Source organism: Ambystoma mexicanum, chromosome 8 (assembly GCF_040938575.1).
Source record: "Ambystoma mexicanum isolate Mex_15411 chromosome 8, UKY_AmexF1_1, whole genome shotgun sequence".
NCBI classification, from domain to species: Eukaryota; Metazoa; Chordata; class Amphibia; order Caudata; family Ambystomatidae; genus Ambystoma; species Ambystoma mexicanum.
The window spans coordinates 1,066,930,415-1,066,955,507 of NC_090929.1; the positions used below are offsets into that span (position 1 = coordinate 1,066,930,415).

The following is a 25,093-nucleotide window of genomic DNA, read 5'->3' on the forward strand; positions in this document are numbered from 1 at the left end:
ACGGCGCATTGACCAAGCCGAACGGCATTACACAGTACTCGTAATGACCGAACGGAGTCCGGAACGCAGTTTTCCATTCGTCCCCCGGATGAATGCGCAGAAGATGGTAGGCTCTTCGAAGGTCGATCTTTGAAAAGATCTGTGCTCCCTGCACCGCCTCTAGAATATCCTTTATGAGAGGCATGGGGTAACGGTCTCTTACTGTCACTTGATTGAGGCCCCGGTAGTCGATGCACGGTCTTAATTCATCCAAACCTTTTTCGGAACAAAAAACAGAGATGCCCCTGCAGGAGAGTGGGAATGTTGGATGAGACCGTGTTGTAAATTGGAGTCCAGGTAGTCCTTGAGAACTCACTTCTCCTTGAGGGAAAGAGAAAACATACGGCCAAACGGTACCACCGCATTGGGCACCAGGGTGCTATGGCAATCCTCAGGCCGATGTGGAGGCAGTTCTTGAGGACCTTCACCATGAAAAACTTCCTGATAACGAAGACACTCCTTAGGAATATTGTTCACGGATAGAACATCCGTCAGGGTAGGAGGATCCAGAAGAGTGTGGATCGTTGCAGCCAAGGGTTGTATCGAGCAGAACTTCTTACAAAAACTAGAAGAAAAAGACAGTTGGTTATTGGTCCAATCAATAGTAGGGTTATGCTTCCGGAGCCAGGAAACCCCCAGGATGATGGGAAAATGAGCTGCTCGGATCAAGTCGAATTGGATGGTCTCAGTATGATTGAGAACCTTCATAATCATGGGAGAGGTAGCATGAGTGATGAGACCGGAGCTTAGGGGTGTACCATCAACGCCCTCAACCTTTTGGTCTTCCTCCTTCTCCAGACGACTGATGCCAGTCTTGTCAGCCCAGACAACATCCATAAAGCATCCAGCTGCCCCGCAGTCCAATAGCGCTAGGACTTCGAATGTAAGTGGTTCAACTGGACTGCAATAACCATGAGGTGATTATCTTCGGAGGGGTTAATGGTAGGTGTGATAGACAGAGAGACGTAGGGACCGGAATAGCCCCCTCGGTAACTGGTCCCCACTAGTTCCGAGGTATGGCGTTTCCCGACCTGCGGGGAGGTACGTCTGGACAGTCCCTTAAGACATGGGTGTTGGAACCGCAGTACATGCATAGACTGAGGTCTCTGCGGCGCTTCCATTCTTCGGGGGTAAGAGGTCCCCTGATGGTTCCAATCTGCATGGGCTCATCTTTAGCTGAACCCGAGGGAACGGAGCAGGATGGAGCTGGGTTAGCAGAAGTGGGGAACCAACGTTGTCTCCGCCGCTCAAACCGTCTTTCGGATAACCGAAAATCGAGCTGGAGGACAGTAGCCCAGAGCTCCGAGAGTGTGGAAGGGCGGCTAACCCTAGCAAGTTCATCCTTAAGGTCTTCTCTCAGACCTCGACGAAAAATAGTGTACTGAGCATTCTCTTGCCAACCCGCATCAGCGGCCACCCTTTTAAAGCAGGAGATATAGGACAAAAGGTCCATGCTTCCTTGACGGATATCTAGTAGCTGTTCACTGGCTACTAATGTAGTCTCTTGTTGTTCAAACGCCAGTTTGAACTGGGCAGTGAACCCAGCATAATCCTGAAGGAGAGGACTGGCACTGGTTACCAAAGGGGCTGCCCATGACAGGGCATTTCCGGTCAAATTAGAGATGAGGAACCCTATGCGGGCTTGGTCTGTAGCTTAAGACTGAGGTCTAAATGTGAAATAAATCACGCAAGCCTCCATGAATTCCTTAAATTTGTTGGGTGATCCGTCGTATTTGCCGCAGGATAAAGGCATAGGAGGAAGGTCACTGCGGGACTGCTCGAAGCGGTCCAACCTTTGTCTGAGGGTAGTGTTTTCCGTCTTTACTACCTGTAATTCTTGAGTGAGATTATGCACAGCTGTTAGCAGTTCTTGCACCTGCTCGGGAGAGGTCATGGTTCTTAACTGTTGGCGTTGCAAACTGTCAACCTCCGCAGCCTTAGAAGGCGTATCAGTTATATCCACTACCTCCTCCCCTTCCTCCTCACCTGAATCCTCTGAAGAAGTTTTGCGGCGGTTAGCCTTCTTTCCGATCTTCTTTTTCTTGAGAAGAGGTAGGGCCGTCCGCGGTGGGAAGCCACCCCGATTCCCTGCCAAGCAGGGAAGCAAGAGGCTTCCTTCCCGCAGGGACCGAATAGACGAGGGAAAAAAGCGGATGCTTAAAAAAACCCTCGGTGAACAAGATAACAGTCCAACAGGTCCGGAGAGTGAAGCGATGAAAACCTGCAGATCTGATGTCAGAAGGAGGACGTCTGAAGTAAGGATCCTGGACAGGGGTCTGGAGGCGAAGTAAGTCCTTAGAAGTTTTAAGGAGAGGTGGACGAGGGAAACAAATGAAGTAACAGAAGCGAACCTTGGTGCCAGCCGGAGAGGGCAAGCGGCTTAGAGAGAAAAGGAAAGAAAGACAGGAGAACCAGAACAGCGAAGGAGAGCCGCGGGTGAGAAAAAGAGAGAAAGAACGGCGAAGAGACGCCGACTGGAGGCCCAAGGGTCAGCAAGGTAAGCACGGAGGAAAAAGCACACGGAGCAAGCAACAAGGAAAAGAAACAAAGTTGCAACGCGCCGAACCCGGAAGTGGGCGGTGCTTAAATAGCGAAACCAGGGAGACAGAGAAAGACTAGAGCGGGGAGAACCCGGAAATGGACAGGAAAACAATGGACGACTTAATGGCGCCGCCAAGACCAGGCGCTCCATAGCCCCCACTGGAGACTAGACGCCGGCGGCATGACACGTACACTCTAAACAGCCCGTCTCAAAATGTACCATGATCCTCAAAAACGTAAAGGTTTTAAAAGAAAAGTAATGCAATCAGTTCTCCCATGATGTTCAAATGATCTCCCAACAGTATATTCAAAGAAATTGAAATCAACTCATACTCCATCAACTGACAAAAACACAAAAGAATGGACTGAAATGAACAATGCACACCCAACTGCACACAAAAAGAGAACTTCCTCTTCGAAGAAATGGCGTGCACTTCCATCAAAGTGCTCAGACACAAATCTGGCTGGTTCATTCAAATTTTCCAATACAAGTGGTGTAAATTGCTCTGCAAATTTAGCTATCAATGTTCTATTGCAAATGCCAGCAATTGTCGGAAACATTTATTTAAACAACTCAGACCAGATGTGTTTACAAATGGTAGTCCTTCATAGAAATGCAGCAAACAGTCCTGAAACCAGTTACAGTGTCTCAGGAATAAGGCAGGAATTGGACTACGGTGCTGGAATGGTGAAATTCACATTAAACAGACAAGAAGATCCACAGGAATTTCTAATGTACTTAAGGCAAGTAGTGGAAAGAAAAAACATACCCATGAATGAAATCTTTCAGACTTCCTACATGTGGAAACATACATGCACTCTCTGCAATTATGTCATTCAGGAGGAAGTCCCTAACAAGCGAATTAGCTATGTATCAATACCTAACTGTGAATCCATTCCATTTCAGCAACTGGTACACAGTGCAAACCATACCCTGTTGTGTGGCTCTGGCAATTCCGATAATTGTTCTACCTCACATAAACAATCACATAGTCAATACATAATATTAAAGCTTTTAAGATACAATGCAGATGGAACCAAAAATAACAGCAAGCTTACTACCTTCACATATGGACAGATATCACTTGGCAAGAAAACATTCACAACAGTAGCCATAATGTACCCCTCAGGCGACACAACCAGATCCGGTCACTATACTGCATACAATAGAAACCAATACTGTTCAATGTTTTGGAAAAACAGCTCCTGCATTGTCCTGCAATTGGAGCGGTCCCCTAGGAGGATACTAGCACTGACATCTATTATAAACACCAAACACATGAAAGGAGGGTCTGTTGGCCATGTTAGAAAGACGAATCGCATTTGTGTACCGTGGAAGGAGAGTGGCACGTTCAAAACAGACAGCAAGCCAGTGGGTGAACATCCAACGTTACTCAATAACACACATTTGCTCACCCTAAGGTCCGTGACCCGGCCATCTAGGGGCTTTTGTGGCATCCTTCCCTCAGAGCCCTTGTCCTTTACGCTGCCACTGATAACGGCTAATTAAATGTATTGTTATACCTTTTCGTTCGCAGATACCTGATACCTTACTGCCCGTGTCACTTCTTCCACCTGCCAACAGACAGATTGTAGAACAATCATTAGAAGATTACCATAAGCAGTTTGTTTTTGTTCATCGTTATCATGGACAGCCGCTGTGGCCCTGTATGTCCATTTGTGTTTCTGGCAGTAAGAAGCAACATGCAAACGTTTATGATATAAGACATCACAGAGAAAACAACTGTCACCTTTCCTAACTTAAATAAGAAGCAACATGCAAACGTTTATATTATAAGACATCACAGAGACAACAACTGTCACATTTCCTAACTTAAAAAGAAAGTGGGTTCTTCTACACGAACCACCAAGCACCATAGATTAATCTTTTTGCTATTTTGGCAGACATCAAAAGAAGTACACAAAAGCACACAGCATTCTGCGCTGGAAGTTACCTGCAAAATGAAAGAAGTATGCGTTTCATTCAGCTTAAACTTTCTTGTGGACATTCAATGAAAAATAAAACCACTGGTGACAGTGTACAGTGTTGTGCATAAATTAGTCAAATATACTCTGACCAACTACAGTTAGGGTACCCTCTGTGGCAGCATGTCTGTTTTAGCTTGTGTTTATTTTCCTGTTTTCCGGACCTAGGTCCTGACATGGCACGTTGGACTACGATGGGCACGAACATTATGAAAATGGCAGTAGTACACGGTTTGCAGAGCTACTGTCAGCAAGTAATGTCACCTATGGGGTGAGAGTTGAGATGTAGAGCCGCGCTGTCACTTAAATGTAGTGGAAGCTATGCACACATAACATTAGCACAAAATGGCAATGCCGACTGCGTTCTTTGTGCATCTCAAAGAGTACACAAAGCAAAGGTAAAAATAAGATGGACAACAATCCCGTATTTTGCGGGACGTACCCACATTGATGGTTTTGTCTGGTAATTTGCTGGCATTCAGTTCGGAACTCTAAACATGCCTAATTTGCCTTCACCCCCAGCCGGATGAAAGCTTTTTGTGCCCTGAGCGCACACTTCTGTGTGCTAATTGGACTCCAGGGCAGAAAGGCGGTAGGCAATCTCTCCCTAGATGTGTGTCATGCAGCTCTTCGAGGATGTGCAGCATTTCAAGATGTTGCTCTGTGTAAACAGAGCACTGCAATGGCAGCAGATAAACATCAATAGGGGCCAGTGGGGGATATTAGCAAGGACTATTGTCCCTTAAGAAATGTCAATTCACAGTGATTACAAGGAGCAGTGCAGCAGGTTTTCTTTCAAGTAAGACTGTAATTGTCAGAGTGGAGAGTTATTTTTGTGTCGCTCTGTAGTGTGTGTAGTACTAATGTACCTTCCGTGGTGGATGGGGAGAAACGAATAACAGCATACACATGTAGCTGAATATATTTCTATGACCAATTATGTAGTGCAACGGTAGGTCATTGTGAAATGCTCCTTTTGCTGTAATGGGATATGTTTTTTCGAAAGCATTTCGATAAACAAAACATTTCTTATATACGTATGTGAAGTACATCTTCAACGATTTCTGGGTAGCTACATACATTGTCCACATTTTAAATGTGTGATTCTAAGGAAATCCTTTCATGTTGCAATATCTTACTGCAATCCCTAAGCAAAGGGTCTGGTCAGGGGAAAACCACAGCAAACGCAAATGGTGTCAAGTCGCTTACTAATGTGCAACAAGTGCAATGAACTACACCAAATGCAAGTGTTCGCTAGTCAACTCACTTGTGATGCTATACCAAGCCTGAAATGTCATCCACAATCATTTTGTAAAGGTGACCACCCTAGGAGAGATGCAGAGGAAAAAGTGTGTATGATGCAGCAACGTATGGTTATAACAAGTTAACCAAAGGATTGAAGCAAAAAGAAAATTCACTCCGTAAACATATTTGTCACATCCATATACCAGTATCACAGTTTTCGTATGCATGGCTGCATTATGTTGCTGTGGGTGTAGCCAAGGCCTAGCATCTTGCGTGCATGGCCTACAGCCTTCGGCCATGCACCCAAGAGACTAGGCCTTGGCCGCACCCACCGCAATGTAATGCAGCTATGCATGTGAGGCGCCCTTACCCAACCCAGTAACATAATACAGCCATGCATGCAAACATCTAGCCAGTTAGAAGACTCCACAAACATAACGCAGCCTCCGCCACCTCTACCCACTTCCGTTCACATAGTATTGTACTACTTCCAAGCTAACCACAAAATCTTCAGAACATTTCCCCTGCACCCAACACTCTATTAACTACTCACAGCCAATGAATACATCATAATACAGTACAGTACTCGGGCAATGGCCACAACCCAAACACATAAAGATTGCACTTGAACCCTATGTACTTCTATGTTGTATTCCAAGACTTCACCCAGTGGACACACTCCAGGACTGTTGACTCCATCACCTCCAGCCATGCACCCAAAACTGTAGGACGTGCTAACAATCAACACACACATGCAACCAACAATGTGTACACTGCTCACAAAGCACACACACAAGGCAACAATGTGAAACCTACTTGCAACCATTGGGCATACTTTTCGGTGCAATGCCTGTGGCCAGGCATCCAAGGTGCTAGGGGCTTACCACACACAACAGCATAATATATAAATATGCTCATGTCATGGGCAATCCACTCCCCATCCCCAATTGAGTCTGCAGCAGTCACCACAGAAAGTGCTCGCCTCAGGGCCTATGGTGCAGTAACGAAGGCTTCCTGCAGTCACCACAGAAGGTACTTGCATCAGGAGCTACCCGCCAATTGCTGCAGTACTCGTGAATACCGCTCGTACACCACTGTCTTCCACCTAAATAAATATATGAGATGAACCACTTTTCACCCCCCCACCCTTTCCATCCCCTCTTCCCACCACCAGCCCCTTTCTGCGCAGCACTATTCTTAGATACAACATGGCGCCATTACCCAAAATCATGATGCACATCACGCTTCCCTCCAGCCAACCTCTGGGCACATCCAATGTCCGCTGACATCACGCCACACTCCAGGCCAATCAAACTTTTCACCACGGAGCGAAAAGGGAAATGAGACCGCAGAGTGGCGGCAGATATTACTAATTTTTTGAGACGTGCACTTTACCTGTTTTTAAAAAAACGTACTGGATGGATTATCACCAAATTTACAAAAGCACGCTTTCGGGACCAAACCGCAGCTCCTGCCGCAAATTTGATGAAAATCCATCCAACGGTTTGGGCTGTACGCATACGCAAAATTTATGTCCATTCAGACTATGGAGAACAACAAATGTGGGACCCCGCCTATAACTTTGCCCCCCTAGACGAAACCTCACCAAACTTGCCAAATAAATTCAGAGCGGGTCATATATACTTGTTTTACAAAGTTTAATGAGCATACGTCCAGGGGGAGCGAAGTTATAAGCCTCCCAAAAGGTGGTCTTACTGTGAGTTGAGCAATTTAACCATAACTACCGCCCGCTACCGCGGGCCGTGCAATATGTATGTATGTATATATATATATATATATATATATATATATATATATATATATATATATATATATATATATATATATATATATACACTTTCGAGTAGGTTCTGAGTACACAAATGTTTGCAGCCATCATGCAGGTGGAACTATATGCAGTAGGAACAACTCTGTAAAGAGCAAACAATCATATAATTAATGGATTGGACACATACTCTATGTGGAATTCCAGGAATCACAAAAGCCACAGTTAACATTTCGCATTCTATATGCACTATATGCATTCTGTATCAACAGAATATGTATGCACAGAAATTCTAATCAGAATTAACAGTGAAAAACATATTATTTTGAAGAAGAGGAAATATGTAGATTTTTCTTTTTTTGTTTTTTAAACATAGTTATGGCAAGAGCCTAGAAAATGGCTGTTCTCCAAATGTCGGGAATGCTAGTGCTAAGGTACTAACACTCAATGTAAATAAACGTAGTCTCTAATACAAAGTCCATACTGCAAACTAAACCATATTATGCTAAACAAATACTTCCCATCACTAAATTTAAACATAGTTATCTGTGATGAAGTCCCTGGCATTACTTTTCGAATGCCACAATGGGGTGGCCAATGGAGCAGTGTCCCGCCCCGTGCAAGTATATGTTGGCCCGGAGAAGCTATACAGGAGATTTCAGACCAACCTCACGGGGTCCCCATCCTAAGACTGGAGCAGTCACAGAAAGAATCACCCCCTGACATCCAAATCCTTATGCAGGACAACCAAGGGGATAATTACATAGGCCTTTCTACCCCAATGCTTATGCTAAAATGAAGGACCACAAGGGGGGTAGTCACAGGGGCACTCCCACCACCACTTATACCCCATCCAGTAGATGCCACATGGAGATGAAAATGCCCAAAAACCCTAGAGAGACTCCTTCCCACAAGGAGAACACCTTTAGAGAGTCATTCAAGCAGCCTAGCTAGACCTAAGCATGCAACATAGTGAAGGAAGCCTCTCTTATAAAGGATCTACTTTACAAAATGTCAATGTCCCCCACAACCAAGGAAATCCATTTGTTTCATTTAGCCTGGATCCCAAAGGAATCATTTCACACTGTGGCTCACCTGTAAAGCCTGCAGAAGTCCTGCAGTCAAACAATGAAGAAGTGATTTGCATGGATCCACGGAGGAAGGAAATGTTTAAGAAAATATTCTCTCCGTTTTTAAGGACTACGAACGTGCAAATTTCCACAACAAAGGAATGTTTTAGGCAAAAGATCACGGCTCATGCTTATGAAAGGACTTTCTAACTCCGGTTTCAAGTGCTGGGGCTTTTGGGGAACGGGGGGAGAATCCAGACCTTTCTGTGGGCCTTCTAGAAGCCAAGGTGATGGCAGCTCTTCATATAGCCTCAGATAAGCCTACTTTCAAGACACATGACAAACAGCTCCTTTTCCCAATCACAAAACAAGTGTCTTCAATATTATTAATCACCAACAAATGGGAGAAGAAACTCAACTACAAAATGTAGGGTGGAGAGTTGAAGGAAGGAGTTTGGTGGAGGGTGGCAAGAGAGAGGATTATTGATCATTTAGATTATTGGGAGGAGAGCAGGAGGAGAGAGTTGAAAGGAGATTCTGGAAGTGGTTGAAAGAAGAGAGATTTGTCATCAGGGGGATGAGATATGTTTGGTAGTAGAGAAGGTGGACCATCAGAAACAGAGAGAGATTTGGGAGGAGGCTGGAGAAAGAAAGAGATGTCAAAAAGAGAGGCAAATAGTTATTGGGGTGTGGAGAAGGTGAAGTGTCAAGGAAAAGAGAGTGATGTGAGGTCATTGGGGGAAACCTGACACTATACAGAGAGAGAGTTTGTGTGGGCAGATTGTAGGAGAAATACCATCATGACACCCAATGTCCAGGAAGAGGAAAGATGTGTAAGGCCTTGGCATCTGTGTCAGAGTGGAACGAGCTAGATGGGGAGATAGCACTACTAATCCTGAGATGTTGGGAGGGTAGGAGACCAAATTCTGCTTCTAGGGAGAGCAATGAGAGAGGTTTCAAGTCTTCCTGGTGGTCTAGAGCAGACATTAGAGGAGATGGGAGGAAATAAGAGACAGTGATATCTCACAAGGAGCCATTGATGTTACGCTGGTGGAAATCAGTAATGACGTTTCTCTGTGTTATGGACTGTAGAGCAGGAAGGAGGACAGACAATGAAGAGCATATCAGGCTGGCCTAAAGAGCCTGGGAGACTGGGGCAGTTCTAGGAAGACTCAGCCAATGCATTGCGCTGGTGGAGACCTGTCGACTTGTCCAAGCCTGGAGACTTGTCCAAGCCTGGAGAGGACTGGCCAGGGAAGGCTGATGATCCATAGGACTGGCCAGCGAAGGCTGATGATCCTACTTAACAGACAAGGGTTGGGGAATCATGCAAATGAACACACCAAACTGAAAGTGACGGTAATCAATAACGAGGGAGTAGAGACATTTTGCCAGAATATTTCTTTTTATGGTTTCTGACAAATACATTATATTATCATTTGGTTATGTTTTGGTAATCAGAATAAACCCTCTTCTATTACTGAACCCTAACATTCTGTCTGTCCCCGTCGGGCTACCTGTAACATAGCGGACAAAGATCTTATCATTGAAGCAAGTATTGTGAAGTAGTGGTGAAGTTTTAAAAGAAGCTCAATTGCAGCAAGTGACACTTGCCCCGGACAGTAAACATGTAAAAGAATTAGCCTTAAGGCAAATTTCAATTAAAGACAATCTGAAGTCAAAGAAAGATTTCTCAGCAATAATTAGTTATTTTTTCATGATACATAATACCACTTTTACATTTTATTACACGGCATTGTAATATCAGTATCCCATTTGAGAGCTGGGTTTTTGGGATTAATAGGCATGTGCCTGTTTCTGCTGCATCATGCACGTTTAGGTCCAAAGGTCTCCCTTTCAGTAAATATAATCCTGATCGACAGATGTGTGACTCTTTGCAGGTCTGACAAGGTAAAAACAATCATGATTCTTCTTCATTTTATCAATATCTTCATGATTGGAGTTTCTCTGGCGATGACGGACAGCATCAACCAAAACGCCTCCTCAGTGAATGCTTGTGTTTGCAAAGTCAATGACGGGCTGCCCGGCAAAGACGGCAGAGATGGCAAAGAAGGACCAAAAGGAGAAAAGGGAGACCCAGGTACAGTAGATGAAGCGGATGCATGAATTCCTGACATTAGTCAATTTTTCTCAGTAAAAATATGAATGTTTGATGCAACTTTTCATGTCTTATGAAATTAGGGTGCTTACAATTATCAGCATCTACTAGAGGGTAATACGTTTGCTATGTTTCAAATGCAGAAACAGTAGAGGTCAAAGTTAAAATACACATGAACCCTGATTATATTTCATGGATCCGAAAATAAATTCTTCTTTTAGAAGACAACGGTATGATATGATATGGCATTTATAATGCGTCTATACACAAGTGTTTCAAGGCGCAACGAGGCAAGGGAGGGGAAACAGAGGGAGGACAAAGACAACGATCTTAATAGGCCTAGTGACATTGAGAGTGCGCAAGTGCATGGGTGAGGGGAGGGGAAAGTGCCAGGTGAGAGGGGAGAATGGGCAAGTGCTGCACATGGGATAAAAACAACAAGTAATGCGGCCGGCAAGTGGCAAGTGCAAGGGATAAAATGCAGACAGCAGGGGTCTAATAAGTGCAGGTAAGGGGACTGTAGGGTTTCACATACAGACCAAAGTGCAAGGGTTGCCAGGAGGCAGTGCAGGGGTGCAATTGGGAGGACAGGGACCTGGGCCCGAATTCAGAGGGTAAGCAGGTGACCATTGTGGTATCAGACAGGTAATCAGCAGGGGAGAGGAAGGTCTTGAGGTGCTTCTGGAACCAGAGATGGTTCTGCTCAAGTTTCAGAGAGTCAGGGAGGTGTCCCAGAGGGAGGTGCCAGCTGAAGAAAGAGATCTGCCTCCAACTCGTTGCTTGGAGAAGCGACTGACCCTCAACGAGTTGGAGGTGGAGGAGCGAAGAGCTCGAGCAGGAAGATATTTCCGAAGAGAAAGTTGGAGGTATTGTGGTCCAAGGCCAAAGAAGACCTTGTGGACAATGCAGACAACTTGATCCTTGCAGTCACTGGGTGCCAATGGAAAGATTTCAGGGCAAACAAAATAAGATCCCTGGGCTTGAAGTCAAGGACAAGTCTTGCAGTCCTGTTCAGGATGAGTTGTAGAGGACAGAGAGTAGAGGCAGGCAGATTTATAGAGAGAATGTTGCAGTAGTCCAGCCTAGAGAGAACCAGAACTCTGGAGACAGTGAGCTTATTGGGTAAGGTGAGGAAAGGAAGAATACCTCTGAGGAGGTGCAGCTGGTAGTTTGACTTCTTAGAGATGTCAGAGATGTGAGGAGAGAAGGAGAGAGAGGAGTCGAAGATGACCACTAGGTTCTTAGCCTCACAGGTGGGAGCCGGAAAAGGGCCAAGAGTGGCCGGCCAGAGAGTGAGAGGAAAGGAAGGTGCAGATGTGCAGATGAGGAGGATCTCCATCTTACTGGCATTGAGGCAGAGACCATTGGCGGCACACCACTCCTGGATTGCGGACAGAATATCAGGGATGAAAGAGGGAGAAGAGGCGGTAGAGGGGAGCCTGAAAGCAAGCTGAGTCTCATCTGCATAGCACTGAAAATTGGAGCAGAGAGCAGCAATGCAGTGTTGATAGTTGCTAGGTATTGGTTGAACAGCCAGGGAGAAAGGTTAGACCCCTGCGGAACACTACAGGTAGAGAGTCAGATAGAGTAGAGAAAGGACCCAAGTTGGACCTGGGAGGGTCGATCCATGAGGAAAGAGGTCAGCCTGGCCAGGGCCTGATCAGTGATACCCAGGTTATCACCGGGCCAGTTGAGCAGGATGGCATGGTTGACCGTGTCGAAAGCAGAGAGATCAAGTAAGATGAGGACAGAGGGTAGATTAGCACCAAGGTTAGAGAACAGGGCTTCTCAGATGTTCAGGAGAGCAGTTCCCGTGCTTCTGGCTGCTCTAAAGCCAGACTGATGGTCATGGAGACAACTGACAGATTTTATGTGAAGATTAAGCTGGGAGATAGCCAGCTTTTCCAAGAGTTTTCCCAGGAAAGGAGTAATGGAGATCAGGCGATAGCTAGCCGCACAGGAGGGGTCGGCTGAGGGTTTCTTGAGTGCTTTAGGGGGGAGGGGAATGTTCCAGTGGTGAAGGAGTGGTTGCAGAAGTCGGCAAAGGCTGGAGCGAGGGTGTCAATGTGGTCCTTGATGGTTTTGGAAGAACCTGTTTTGGCTAGACTTTCATAGATCGGACTTGTCTAGCAAACTTGTCAGGGGTGAACAGAGGAAAGACAGAGAAGAGAGAAGGGGAGGTGGCTCCAGGGAGACCGGAGGTAGAGGAGAAAGTAGAGGGAGGAGAGGTGGAGAGGGTGGACAGGATGTCATGGGTTTTGGAGATGAAATGAGAAGCCAGGGAAGTGCAGAGGGCCTGGGAGGGGACCAGAGCAGGATTGGCCAGCTCCTTGCATATTTTAAAGAGTCTGGCGAGTTGTTAGATGCCGCAGAGACGCATGCTTGGATGTGAGCTTCTTGGTGAGGACAGAGAGTTGGTATTGCCTTTGGAGCAGGCGGCAGGCCAGTTTGTCAGCGGATGCACAGGAAGCCAGCCATTTCCTCTCAGCCACCCTACACTTGCGTTTAAGGGTGACGAGGTCTGAGTTGTACCAGGAGTTGCACTTGGCTTTGGGCTTCAAGTGGATCCTCATGACAGGGGCAAGTACATCAAGAGTATCAGAGATAGAAGAGTGGAGCTTTGGAAGGGCTGTATCAGGATGTGATCGCGGTCATCCTAGTCAGTATGTCAGTATGTCCAAAAAAGGGGAAGAGAGTTAGATCATTGATATAAAAATAATTTACATGATATTTATTGTAGGTATCATACTTTAGTGCTTAGTTTATATCTAATAGCAACCAATTTAAATAGAACAGACATTTAAACGGATGTACATAAAAAAATGGAGTATCAAGAGGTCGAATTACAAAATTGTGAACACTACCTGTTCATATTGTGTAACTCGATCTTTTTTTGGTCCTATGTCACGCATGTGATGTTAGCAGGGGATGCCTCTGTGACCCCCAAAGGCTTTAATAACAAACTAGAGGAGTGGGGGACACCCCCTCAACTCCTGCTCGCCTTGTTCGGTATTTTGGGATTCGGTCTTTTCAACCAGGCTGAATACACACTACTTGTGCAATTAGTCTTTTTTGGGTCTTTTTGTGCAAAGCCATTTAAACACTCCTGTAGCAAATAGCCTTATGCAGCAGACAGAGCTGGTAATTAATTAAATAATATTTGATAACACGCTTAATATCTGAGACCAGTCTCTAAGCACGGGACCATAATTTAAATATGTGTTGCTCTACGTTGTTTTGCTTCCAAGATAAACGTGTTGCCACTGAGCTATCCTGCCGGTTCTCCCCGGTACAAGGATCTATGCTACTGCATACTATTTGCCATTATAGCTTATAAGGTACCCAGATTTTTGGGCCCATTATAAGTTAGGCGATAACAGAATTACCACCATTTTACCAACCCATGACCTTGAAGTGAAGGATTTACCTGCATCTGCAAAAACAGTTTTCTTTCTCATATTTTCACAATAATTTACAGCTAAGATCTGTATGTTGATGAGAAAACACTGATCAAGATATAAAACCATTCTAGCAAACATTGTCAGGAGAAGAATGGCATTTATTGTATAAATATGAGAATATTGAAAATAATGTTGTTTCACATATAATCATATGATAGACTTCAGAAGGGATATACTTGGCTGTGTTTGGGAACTATGGACCTGATATGAAGGGGAAAGCAAAGCAAATACAGAGGGTGAGAGAACAAGAAGGAAGTAGGGACAAGGCAAATAAGACGAGGTGGAGATGGGGCAATGTACTAATCGAACAATATGGAATCCCAAAGTGAGTGCACGCTGGCTTCGCCCGAGACTACTGATGGAAATAAAGGGATGCTTAGTGCCTATTTGCGGGATACCCTAACTGATGCTCTCCCTGCAAACCCAAAGAAGAGGGGCAACACATGTGTCTTCTGTGACTATATCCTTGTGCTCAAAGAGGGGAGACATGAATGAGCAAACCTATATTGGTCCAACCAGAACTTACAGTGGATGTTTTCTATGTTATCAGGAATAAACATATGTTTTACATGAAATGCCCTATGGACTAGAAGTGAGATAAGAAAAATAATGGGGCAGAGTTTGCCCCGGATAGCATAGCAGCCAATATCTGTAGGAATACACAGGGGTGAACAGATAGGACACTTACCACTGTGGCACTAAGAACCAATGATGCATACAAGACGGTCCACACATCTAACTAAGTTTCAATTTAACAAGGATGTGGACCATGTATGTATTAACGAGAGACTAGAAACTAGGAAATGTGTAACAAACGACTAAAACTAGGAGACTTATGTAGAAGATTGGTGTTTGGCATGGGTTTTACATGTATGATGATGACAACAAGTTGCAAGTAAATTTTGTCCCAACTGTGAGGGTGTGATGCTGTAAATGCATCGGAGGGACATGGCCTCCGTATCCTTGTGCTTTACTGCTTTTTATCGTGTGTATGTCGTGTTTTCCGCGCAGGAGTTCATGTGGGACTCCTGGCGGTGCAGCTCTCTCTTTTGGTTTGGTGAACAGACCCATGGGATACCCTTATGGCACCCATGGGTGGGGGTACAACCCTGTTCCCCTAGTGTATGTTTTTGGGCACCTGTGGGTGGCCCACAGAGCAGGGTATAGGCTGGTGGCAGCTCCATGCTGAATTTGACAGGTGCTCTGAGTATCCTCCATTTTGGGATACCCGGGCCCTGCCATTGAGATCAGTTGATTCCTGATAGGAAACAAAATGGCCCCCGTGGCCTCTTGCTTTCTATTGTCTGTTACCTTGTTTTCCCAAATTCCTGGGAAGCCCTGACTCTATCCCTTCCCCCTGACTGGCTGTTGGGTGGAAGTTCCATATATGGTGTTGTTGTGAATTCCAGGCCAGACTGGCTGGAGCCTTCCCAATGACTGTATGTTGTGGGTACACCCTGTGGGTGGGACCTGGGTGAATGGATAGTGTGACGAATACACATTCTGTGTTGTGGGTGTCTAGTATCTGGTGGTTGACACAATGACTGAGACAGACCTGCCCAAAACTGGTATGAATGCAGTGTGGAGTGTTGAATGGCTGGTTACTTGTCCCAATACACATAACTTGTTGTGAGTGTCTGGAGAGGAGTGAATGGCCTGAATGCACTATGCACCTGATTGGCTGACTGCCTGCATGAATGCCCTTCCAACCGATTGGTTGCCTGAGAGTGACCCAGCAGAATGAATGGGAGATTAACTAGTATATCTGGGGCCTCTCACTGCTAGAATTTGTGTTCAGAAGCTGAAGAGAAACTGGAGTTGAAACTGAAGCTTAACCTTGAAGCCCTGCTGGAAGAGAAGAATTGCTTTTGTTCTCCTTCACAATCTGAAAGCTGCTGTGTCTCCAAGAACAGACCCAGAGAGGACCTGGTAAGGCGCCCTCTTCACGAGCTATGAGGGACCATCGTGCACCAGCTGATCTTTGCCAAAGCTCCCTGGTAGACAGACCTATGACAGGCTGCCGACCGGAGACAGGTACTGCCGCGGAATCCCAAAGAGAAGCACCCGGACTGTTGTCCGCTACTGTCGATGACCGCCATCACCGACTGGAGCTGTGTGCTCCCGTTTGCCTAAGAACTTAATTTGAGCCAAGGACGCTCTCGTCTGCATCACCGCCCGCTTTATCCCGCTGGAGAAGGCCCGACCGTCGATGCGCTGAGGAGCACCCGCTGGTGGGTTTCCCACCACTGAAAGACCACCGAGACGCTGACGACTTGACGCCCTTGCTGGGCCACAGTTCTTCATCATATCTTTGTGGTCCAGAACTATCATCACTGAGGTGCCCGGCACGCCTCTTCCTTGCAGGATGCTCATGCCCCATCGTCAACAAGCACTGCTAGGAACGAAGCTGCCACTTCACCGCCGTAGTTCACCCTGTTCTCCGTCGGACGTTCGACGACCCGTGACTCCTGCCTTAAAGGGAGGGCACTCAAGAAGGGTCGTCGATTTCCCGTTGACGAACGCTACAATTCCAGGTAGATTGGGGCTGTAGAACTATTGTAGAGGGAAATAAGACTCATAGAACAATATATGGACTGGGCTTGTGATACATCTTTACTTTACAGGTCGCCCAGGTGGGGGGATCTCCACACAGAGCTGTGTTTAACGGTAGCGACCAGTATTCTGCCAATTGTTCAACCGTCTTGCTTTCCTTCCTCGCTCTACTGCTGGTTTCCTCTTTATTTATCTGTGTGACATTTTGACAGTATAGTTGATGCACTTTAATGAGATCTGATAATGTTTGTGGTACCACTGTAAAACTGTATATATTTACCATTGTTGATTGTCTGAGCACAAAGTGAGTTATTGTGATAGTGTACATAACATTGAATATTAATAATATAAAGACTGTGTTTTAATCGATACAGTGTGCGGACATTCCTTTGTGGGTGCTAGAGGACTACACTGTACTTAAGAACCAGCCTGCATCACCTCCTGAGAAGCTAGGTCTTGATTGCTCGACCATTTACCAATAATAGAGAATCTTGGCTGGGGTCCTCTGTGCCTCTCCTCTGCCATATAGAGAGCAGAAGTACAGACACCGCCCTCCAGTCTTTACACTGGTGGCAGCGGTGGGATGCTTATGGTTTTAAGAATCAGTGTTAACCGTGCCACTTACAAAATATCTGCACTTTATTAAATTGAGTTTTAGTTGTGTACAAGATAACTGCATTACAAACAATTGAATATTTTGTGAATGGTAAATTAACTTGGATGAGCTTAGAGGCTCTCCAGAGTACTTGTGAAGCCAGGGAGTTAGACTTCGTGGATACGTCTTGGGCTGAGCGGATAGCTGCCCTGGTGGACTACCAGACTGATTGTGAAGCTCTTGAAGGGGGGATGCAACCAATGAGGACTCTAACCCGAGGGTTGTCGCAAATCTGTTTCTGGGAATACCACCATTCCTGCTGCCTCTGTTCCAAACCCCAGCAATTCCTTGGAGCTTGAGTTGTTAAGGATGAAATTGGCCTTTGAATATCACAAGTTGGAAATAGATGCTGAGCCTAAGAAAGAGGAGTTGCCACAGCAAGTGGAACTCAAAAAATAGGGATCTTGAACTCAAAGACAAGGAACTGAATGTCAGCGAATCCAGTTAGAGAAAGCTCAAGTGGAGACTTCAGGTAAACCAGTTGAGAGTGTCAGGTCCCCAGCAACCAAGTTTTTGATGGATTCGGTTGGTGTGTATGCGGAGGGTTCTGATATCCTCCAATGGATTGAAGCGTTTGAAATGGCTTGTGCAATTCATGATGTTGATAAGAGAGATTGGGCTAAGTGTTTGTTAAGCAGAGTGCCTCAAACTGGATATTACTGTATTCTGAAACTGAGTGTGGAAGAAAGGGGTAGTATGAGTGCATGAAGTCTGCTTTAATTACCAAGTTTGGCAAGACACCTACCCAATACCTTTAAAGGTTCAGGGAATTCAAGAAACAAGAGAATGTGTCTTGGATTGACTGGGTGAGTGCTGCGCACATGAACATGATGGGGTGGATTGATGTTTACCAAGTGAAAACGTTTGTTGAATTGTCCCACCTTTTGTTTTTTGAGCATTTTTTGGAAGCCTGTTCACCAGAGCTGTGTCAGTATGTTGCTGACCAGAACATGTTGGACCCCTTTAAGCTGGCTAGGTTGGCTGACAAGTGGATCTCTCATCGGGTGTCCCCTAAGGACTCCAGTGGGAAGGACAAGGACAAAGAAAAGGGGGCTTCTCAGAAAGCTGAGGAGTCCCAAAAGCAGTCACAGTCGGGTAAAACAAAACCTTCCTTTCTGAAGACCCAAAAACCTAGTGGGGATAAGTCTGTTGTGGGTGGGAGTAAGAGTAGTGGTCCATCTGCTGCAAAGCAGGGTCCCAGTGGCTCCAGTACCATACCCCGCACTCCTGGCACTTGTTGGGATTGTGGGGCTCTGGACCACCAAAGGGGTGACCCAAGTGTAAGGGTAAGGCACTTGGAGTCCAGGCTGTCAGCCTGACCTACCCCTACTCCGTACCTGAGGTGGAGGCCACTGTCCTCCCCTCCTCTACTGGGATCACCTTCGGGGCTCCCGTAGAGATTTCCTTAGTGTCCCTTGGGGCCTTGGACCAGTATGCAGAAGTACTGGCGACTATCCCACAGAACACTCGTAGGTTTTTCAGAAGTGTCCTCTTGAATGGCCAGCCTTCTACTGGTTTGAGAGACACTGGGGCAAGCATGACAGTGGTGGACAGGACCCTGCACAAGCCAGAGGACTATGTAGGTGCTCCTCTGAGAACCACCAGGTTATCTGGTAGGCCTCACAAATTATCGCCTGTAGCCTTAGTCAACATTACGATTGAAGACAAGACAGCAAAGCTTCCGGTCCTGGTTCAGGACAAAGTGCCTGCGAACATTTTCTTGGGAAACGATTTGGTCGAGCTGGGGATGATCACGGATGGTCTACCCATGGCTGCTGTGGCAGTCACCCGATCGCAGGTCACACAGGGTCCGGCTGTGAGCCTGGTATCCTTGCCGACGGGGAAACCCAAGACAAGAAGGAAACGGAAAAGTAAGAAGGCCACCTCTGTGGAGGGAGCCCCTGCTCTTCCTGCTGTTACAACAGCACCCATTGGGATCCATGCTCCGGATGGGCTGGGTCCAGTGGTGAATCCCGTCTCAACTCCTGTGGGAGAAGAGCCAGACGACTTTCCTGAGGGAGAGGCTCCCAAACCAGAGGATCATCCCAAACTTCAATGCTTGTTAGCTGAAGGGGGACCCTCCCAGGCGGATTTCTGTAAGGGACAGAAAGAGTGCCACTCTCTCTCGAGGGCCTGAGGAAACAGGCCCTGTCCCAGGCACAAGGAGAAGTGCCTAGGAAATTCTGGATTTATTGGGAGGGTGAGCTCCTTGTTAGTGAACCCACTAAGCCTGAACCTGGTGCCCTCAAGAGGTTGGTGGTACCCCAGGTTTACAGGCCCTTCCTGCTGCAGTTGGTGCATGAGGTGCCCTTCGCTGGTCATCTTGGTATCACGAAGACTAAGCAGAAGCGCTCTGCCCATTTCTACTGGCCTCGGACGGGAGTGGATGTGGAGTCCCACTACAGGACCTGCCCAACTTGTCAGTTGTCTGGCAAGACTGGAAGCAGTGTAATTGCCCCACTGCAGCCATTGCCAGTGGTTTTCACACCATTTGAGAGGGTGGGCATCAACATTGTCAGTCCCCTTGACCCTCCCACTTCAGGTGGACATCGGTTCATCCTGGTCTTGGTTGATCATGCCACCAGGTACCCTGAGGCTATACCCCTTTGGACTGTTACTGCCAAGATGGTTGCCAGGGCTCTCCTGGGCATTTTCACCCATGTTGGATTCCCTATGGAGGTTGTTTCTGATAGAGGATCCAACTTCATGTCTAGTTACATATAAACCATATGGAAAGAGTGTGGGGTAACCTATAAATTCTCCACCTCATACCAACCCAGACCAACGGTCTGGTTGGAAGATTTAACAAAACTCTCAAGGGCATGCTAGGTGCTTTGGAAGAGCCCCTAAGGAAGAAGTAGGACCTTCTCCTGCCATGCCTGCTGTTTGCTTACAGCTAGTTACCTCAAGAGGGTGTTGGTTTCAGCCCCTTTGAGTTACTCTTTGGACATCCCGTGAGGGGGCCCCTTGCCTTAATCAGAGAAGGTTTGGAGGCCACCCCTCCAGGTCCCGCCAAGCAAGTGGGGGACTAAGTGTTAGTCCTCAGATGGAGGATGACACAGATGATGGGTAATGGCAACAGCGAATCTCAAGGCCAGCCAGGAATGAATAAGTACTGGCATGACCTTAAAGCATCGCAAGTGGATTGGACTCCGGGACAGGAGGTCCTCGTGATGGAGCCTACCAAGCCTCGGGCTTTGGCAGATAAATGGACTGGACCCTTCAGGATAATCTCCAAGATGGGCGAGGTCAATTATCTGGTTGACATGGGAGCCTCGGGGGTAGCCCCTCAGGTATTCCATGTTAACAGGCTCAAGCCTTTCCACAGGCGAGCCAAAGTCTCATGTCTCTTGCTAGCTTCAGAGCAAGAAGAGGATGAGAGCGGGCTCCTTCCTGATTTGCTGCATACCAACCCTCAGTATGGCTCAGTGGAGGGAGTACATCTCTCTCCTGATCTGACGACAGAGCAGCAGAAGGCATGCAGGGCTTTGCTCTGGCAGTATGCCTCTCTGTTTTCACTGACACCAGGCCTTACACCGTGGTGTAGGCAGGAAATTGACACTGGTGACAGTGTGCCTGTCAAAAGCAGGTGCTACCGTATGTCAGATGTCGTTAAGAACCACATCCAGGCTTAGGTCGCCAAGATGTTGGATCTGGGTGTTATTGGGCCCTCAACCAGTCCCTGGTCCAGTCCAGTGGTCCTTGTCCCCAAGGCAAGTTCCCAGGCAGATACCAAGGATTGGAGGTTCTGTGTGGACTGCAGAGGAGTCAATGCCATCACCAAAACTGACGCGCACCCATTTCCCAAGGCTGATGAGCTTGTGAACACCATGGGTGCTGCCAAATTTGTGAGCACCTTTGACCTTACATTAGGCTAATGGCTCAGTGGGCTGGAGGCTTTTTGTGTGACCTACCTAAACGACATTGCCGTCTACAGTTCCACCTGGGAAGAGCATTTGACACACCTGGATAAGGTGTTGCAGGCCTTGAAAAGGGCTAACCTCACTATCAAGGCCACCAAGTGCCAGATAGCTCAGGGGAAAGTCACGTATCTTGGTCATGAGGTAGGAGGCTGTCAAATCCAACCTCTCCCCAGTAAGGTACAGGATGTACGTGACTGGGAGACTCCTAGTGCTCAAACCCAGATGAGAGCCTTTTTGGGCCTCACTGGGTACTATCACAATTTCATGGCAGACTATGGAACCACAGCTGCACCCCTGACAGCTCTGACTTCACCCAAACAACCTAGGAAGGTTAATTGGACTGAAGACTGTCAGAGGGCCTTTGATGGCTTGAAAGAAAGTCTGTGTAGGGCACCTGTGTTGTGTGCGCCTGACTACAGCCGACCCTTTATCATCCAGACGGAAGCCTGCGACACCAGAATTGGAGCTGTTTTGTCCCAGTTAGATGACAAAGGGAGGGAACATCCTATCATATTCATCAATAGACACGCAAGGGTAGAGAACTTAGGTGGGCTACTGTTGAAAAGGAATGTTTTAGCATAGTTTGGAGCCTTAGGCACTTTAGGCCCTACCTTACAGGGTCTACCTTCAAGGTCCAAACAGATCATAAGTCCCTGAAGTGGCTTATGCAGATGAAGGGTGAAAACCCGAAACTGCTCAGGTGGTCCATTAGTCTGCAGGGGCTAGACTTCACCATAGAGCACAGACGAGGGAAGAGTCACGATAATGCAGATGGCCTTTCCAGAAGGTATGTTGACCGTCTGGATGAGGGTGTCTATCTCGTGGGAGATTAGGCACCCTAACCTCAGTCTGGGGGGGGCAACTGTGATCCTGGAAATGCATCGGAGGGACAGGGCCTCCGTATCTTTGTCCTTTACTGCCGTTTTATCGTGTGTTCTGTCGTGTTTTCTGCACAGGAGTTCATGTGGGACTCCTGGCGGTGCAGCTCTCTTTTTTGGTTTGGTGAACAGACCCATGGGCTACACTTATGGCACCCATGGGTGGGGGTACAACACTGTGCCCCTAGTGTATGTTTATGGGCACCTGTGGGTGGCCCACAAAGCAGGGTATGGGCTGGTGGCAGCTCCATGCTGAATTTGACAGGTGCTCTGAGTATCCTCCATTTTGGGATGCCCAGGCCCTGCCATTGGGATCAGTTGATTCCTGATAGGAAACAAGATGGCCCCCGTGGCCTTTTGCTTTCTATTGCCTGTTACATTGTTTTCCCAAAGTCCTGGGAAGCCCTGACTTTGTCCCTTCCCCCTGACCGGCTGTTGGGTGGAAGTTCCATATATGGTGTTGTTGTGAAGTCCAGGCCAGACTGGCTGGAGCCTTCCCAATGACTGTTTGTTGTGGGTACCCACTGTGGGTGGGACCTGGGTGAATGGAGTGTGTGACGAATATGCATTCTGTGTTGTGGGTGTCTAGTATCTGGTGGTTGACACAATGACTGAGACAGCCCTGCCCGAAACTGGTATGAATGCAGTGTGGAGTGTTGAATGGCTGGGTACTTGTCCCAATACACATAAAGTGTAGTGAGTGTCTGGAGAGGAGTGAATGGCCTGAATGCACTATGCACCTGATTGGCTGCCTGCCTGCATGAATTCCCTTCTGACCAATTGGTTGCCTGAGTGTGACCCAGCAGAATGAATGGGAGATAAACTAGTATATCTGGGGTCTCTAACTGCTAGAATTCGTGTTCAGAAGCTGAAGAGAAACTGGAGTTCAAACTGAAGCTTTACCTTGAAGCCGTGCTGGAAGAGAAGAATTGCTGTTGTTCTCCTTCACAATCTGAAAGCTGCTGTGTCTCCAAGAACTGACCCAGAGAGGACCTGATAAGGCGCCCTCTTCCCGAGCTATGAGGAACCATCGTGCACCAGCTGATCTTTGCCAAAGCTCACTGGTAGACAGACCTACAACAGGCTGCCGACCGGGGCCTGCCGCGGAATCCCAAAGAGAAGCGCCTGGACTGTTGTCCGCTACTGTCGACAACTGCCGCCGCCGACTGGAGCCGCCGTGCTCCCGTTTGCCTAAGAACTTAATTTGAGCCAAGGACGCTCTGGTCTGCATTGCCGCCTGCTTTATCCTGCTGGAGAAGGCCCGACCGTCGATGCGCCTAGGAGCATCCGCTGGTGGATTTCCTGCCACTTAAAGACCACAGAGATGCCGATGACTCGACGCCCTTGCTGGGCCACAGTTCTTCATCATCTCTTTGCAGTCCAGAACTATCATCACGAGGTGCCCCGCATGCCTCTTCCTTGCAGGATGCCCACGCCCCGTCGTCAATGAGCAACGCTAGGAACAAAGCTACCACTTCACCGCCGTAGTTCACCCTGTTCACCGTCGGACGTTCGATGACCCGTGACTCCTGCCTTAAAGGGAGGGCACTCAAGAAGGGTCATCGATTTCCCGTCGACGAAGGCTACAATTCCAGGTACATTGGGGCTGTTGAACTATTGTAGAGGGAAATAAGACTCATAGAACAATATATGGACTGGGCTTGTGATACATCTTTGCTTTACAGGTTGCCCAGGTGGGGGGATCTCCACACAGAGTTGTGTTTAATGGTAGCGACCAGTATTCTGCCAATTGTTCAACCGTCTTGCTTTCCTTCCTCTCTCTACAGCTGGTTTCCTCTTTATTGATCTGTGTGACATTTTGACAGTATAGTTGATGCACTTAAATGAGATCTGATAATATTTGTGGTACCACTGTAGAACTGTATATATTTAGCATTGTTGATTGTCTGAGCACAAAGTGAGTTATTGCGATAGTGTACATAACCTTCAATATTAATTATTTAAAGACTGTGTTTTAACCGATACAGTGTGCGGACATTTCTTTGTGGGTGCCTGGAGACTACACTGTACTTAAGAACCAACCTGCATCACCTCCTGAGAAGTTAGGCCTTGATTGCTCGACCACCTACCAATAATAGAGAATCATGGCTGGGGTCCTCTGTGCCTCTCCTCTGCCATGTATAGAGCAGAAGTACAGACAACCCTCTCCAGTCTTTTCAGAGGGATAATACAAGTATTTGACTGCCTGCTCTGAATCCTGAGACGAATGGGGGCAACTGGCTTTGCCTCAATATAGAGAAGTCAGAAGTCCTGTTATTTAGGCTTGGTGACACATCAAGCATTCTTCGCTTAATCTGCTTGAGACTCTCTGATCATCCACTAGGCATTGTTCACACCTTAGGTTCCTCTTTGACATCTCTACTCCTTTTGAAGTGCAAATTAATGCTGTTATGAAGAGTGACCATTACCACGTATGCCCTCTACTCAGCCCAGTCCATCGGCCACTCTAATCCAGGGTCTGCTCTACTTGAGGCTTGGCTATTACAACAATGTCTACTTAGGGGTTGCCGAAGAGAAGTCTGAATAAACTCCAAGTGTTTCAGATCGAGCCATTATGCCTATTCGAGGATAAACATATGTAGGCATGTTTCCCAATATAGAGGGCAATTGGTGTGGCTTTATATAGGGCCATAGATTAAGTTCAAATATGTGGTTATTTTGTGTAAAGCCTGTACAGTTATTGGACTAAATTACATTTGGGATTGGGCACTTACTTAGTTCCCAACCAGAACACTTCAATGCTCATTTTAAAGAAGGTCAGTACCATTGAAAGTGCATTCACAAAACTGGGGAGAAGTGGATACACGTTTGGGAGT

The 25,093-nt window shown here is 46.9% G+C and overlaps 1 protein-coding gene across 1 annotated transcript in view; it reads left to right on the forward strand.

Moving 5' to 3' along the window:
- The window catches only part of LOC138473731 (pulmonary surfactant-associated protein D-like), a 178,443-nt gene that overhangs the window by 65,371 nt on the left and 87,979 nt on the right, over nucleotides 1-25,093 (forward strand). The window contains exon 2 of the mRNA XM_069612197.1: nucleotides 10,569-10,768. Coding sequence (XP_069468298.1) covers nucleotides 10,569-10,768 — 200 coding nt within the window. The remainder of the gene's footprint in view (nucleotides 1-10,568; nucleotides 10,769-25,093) is intronic.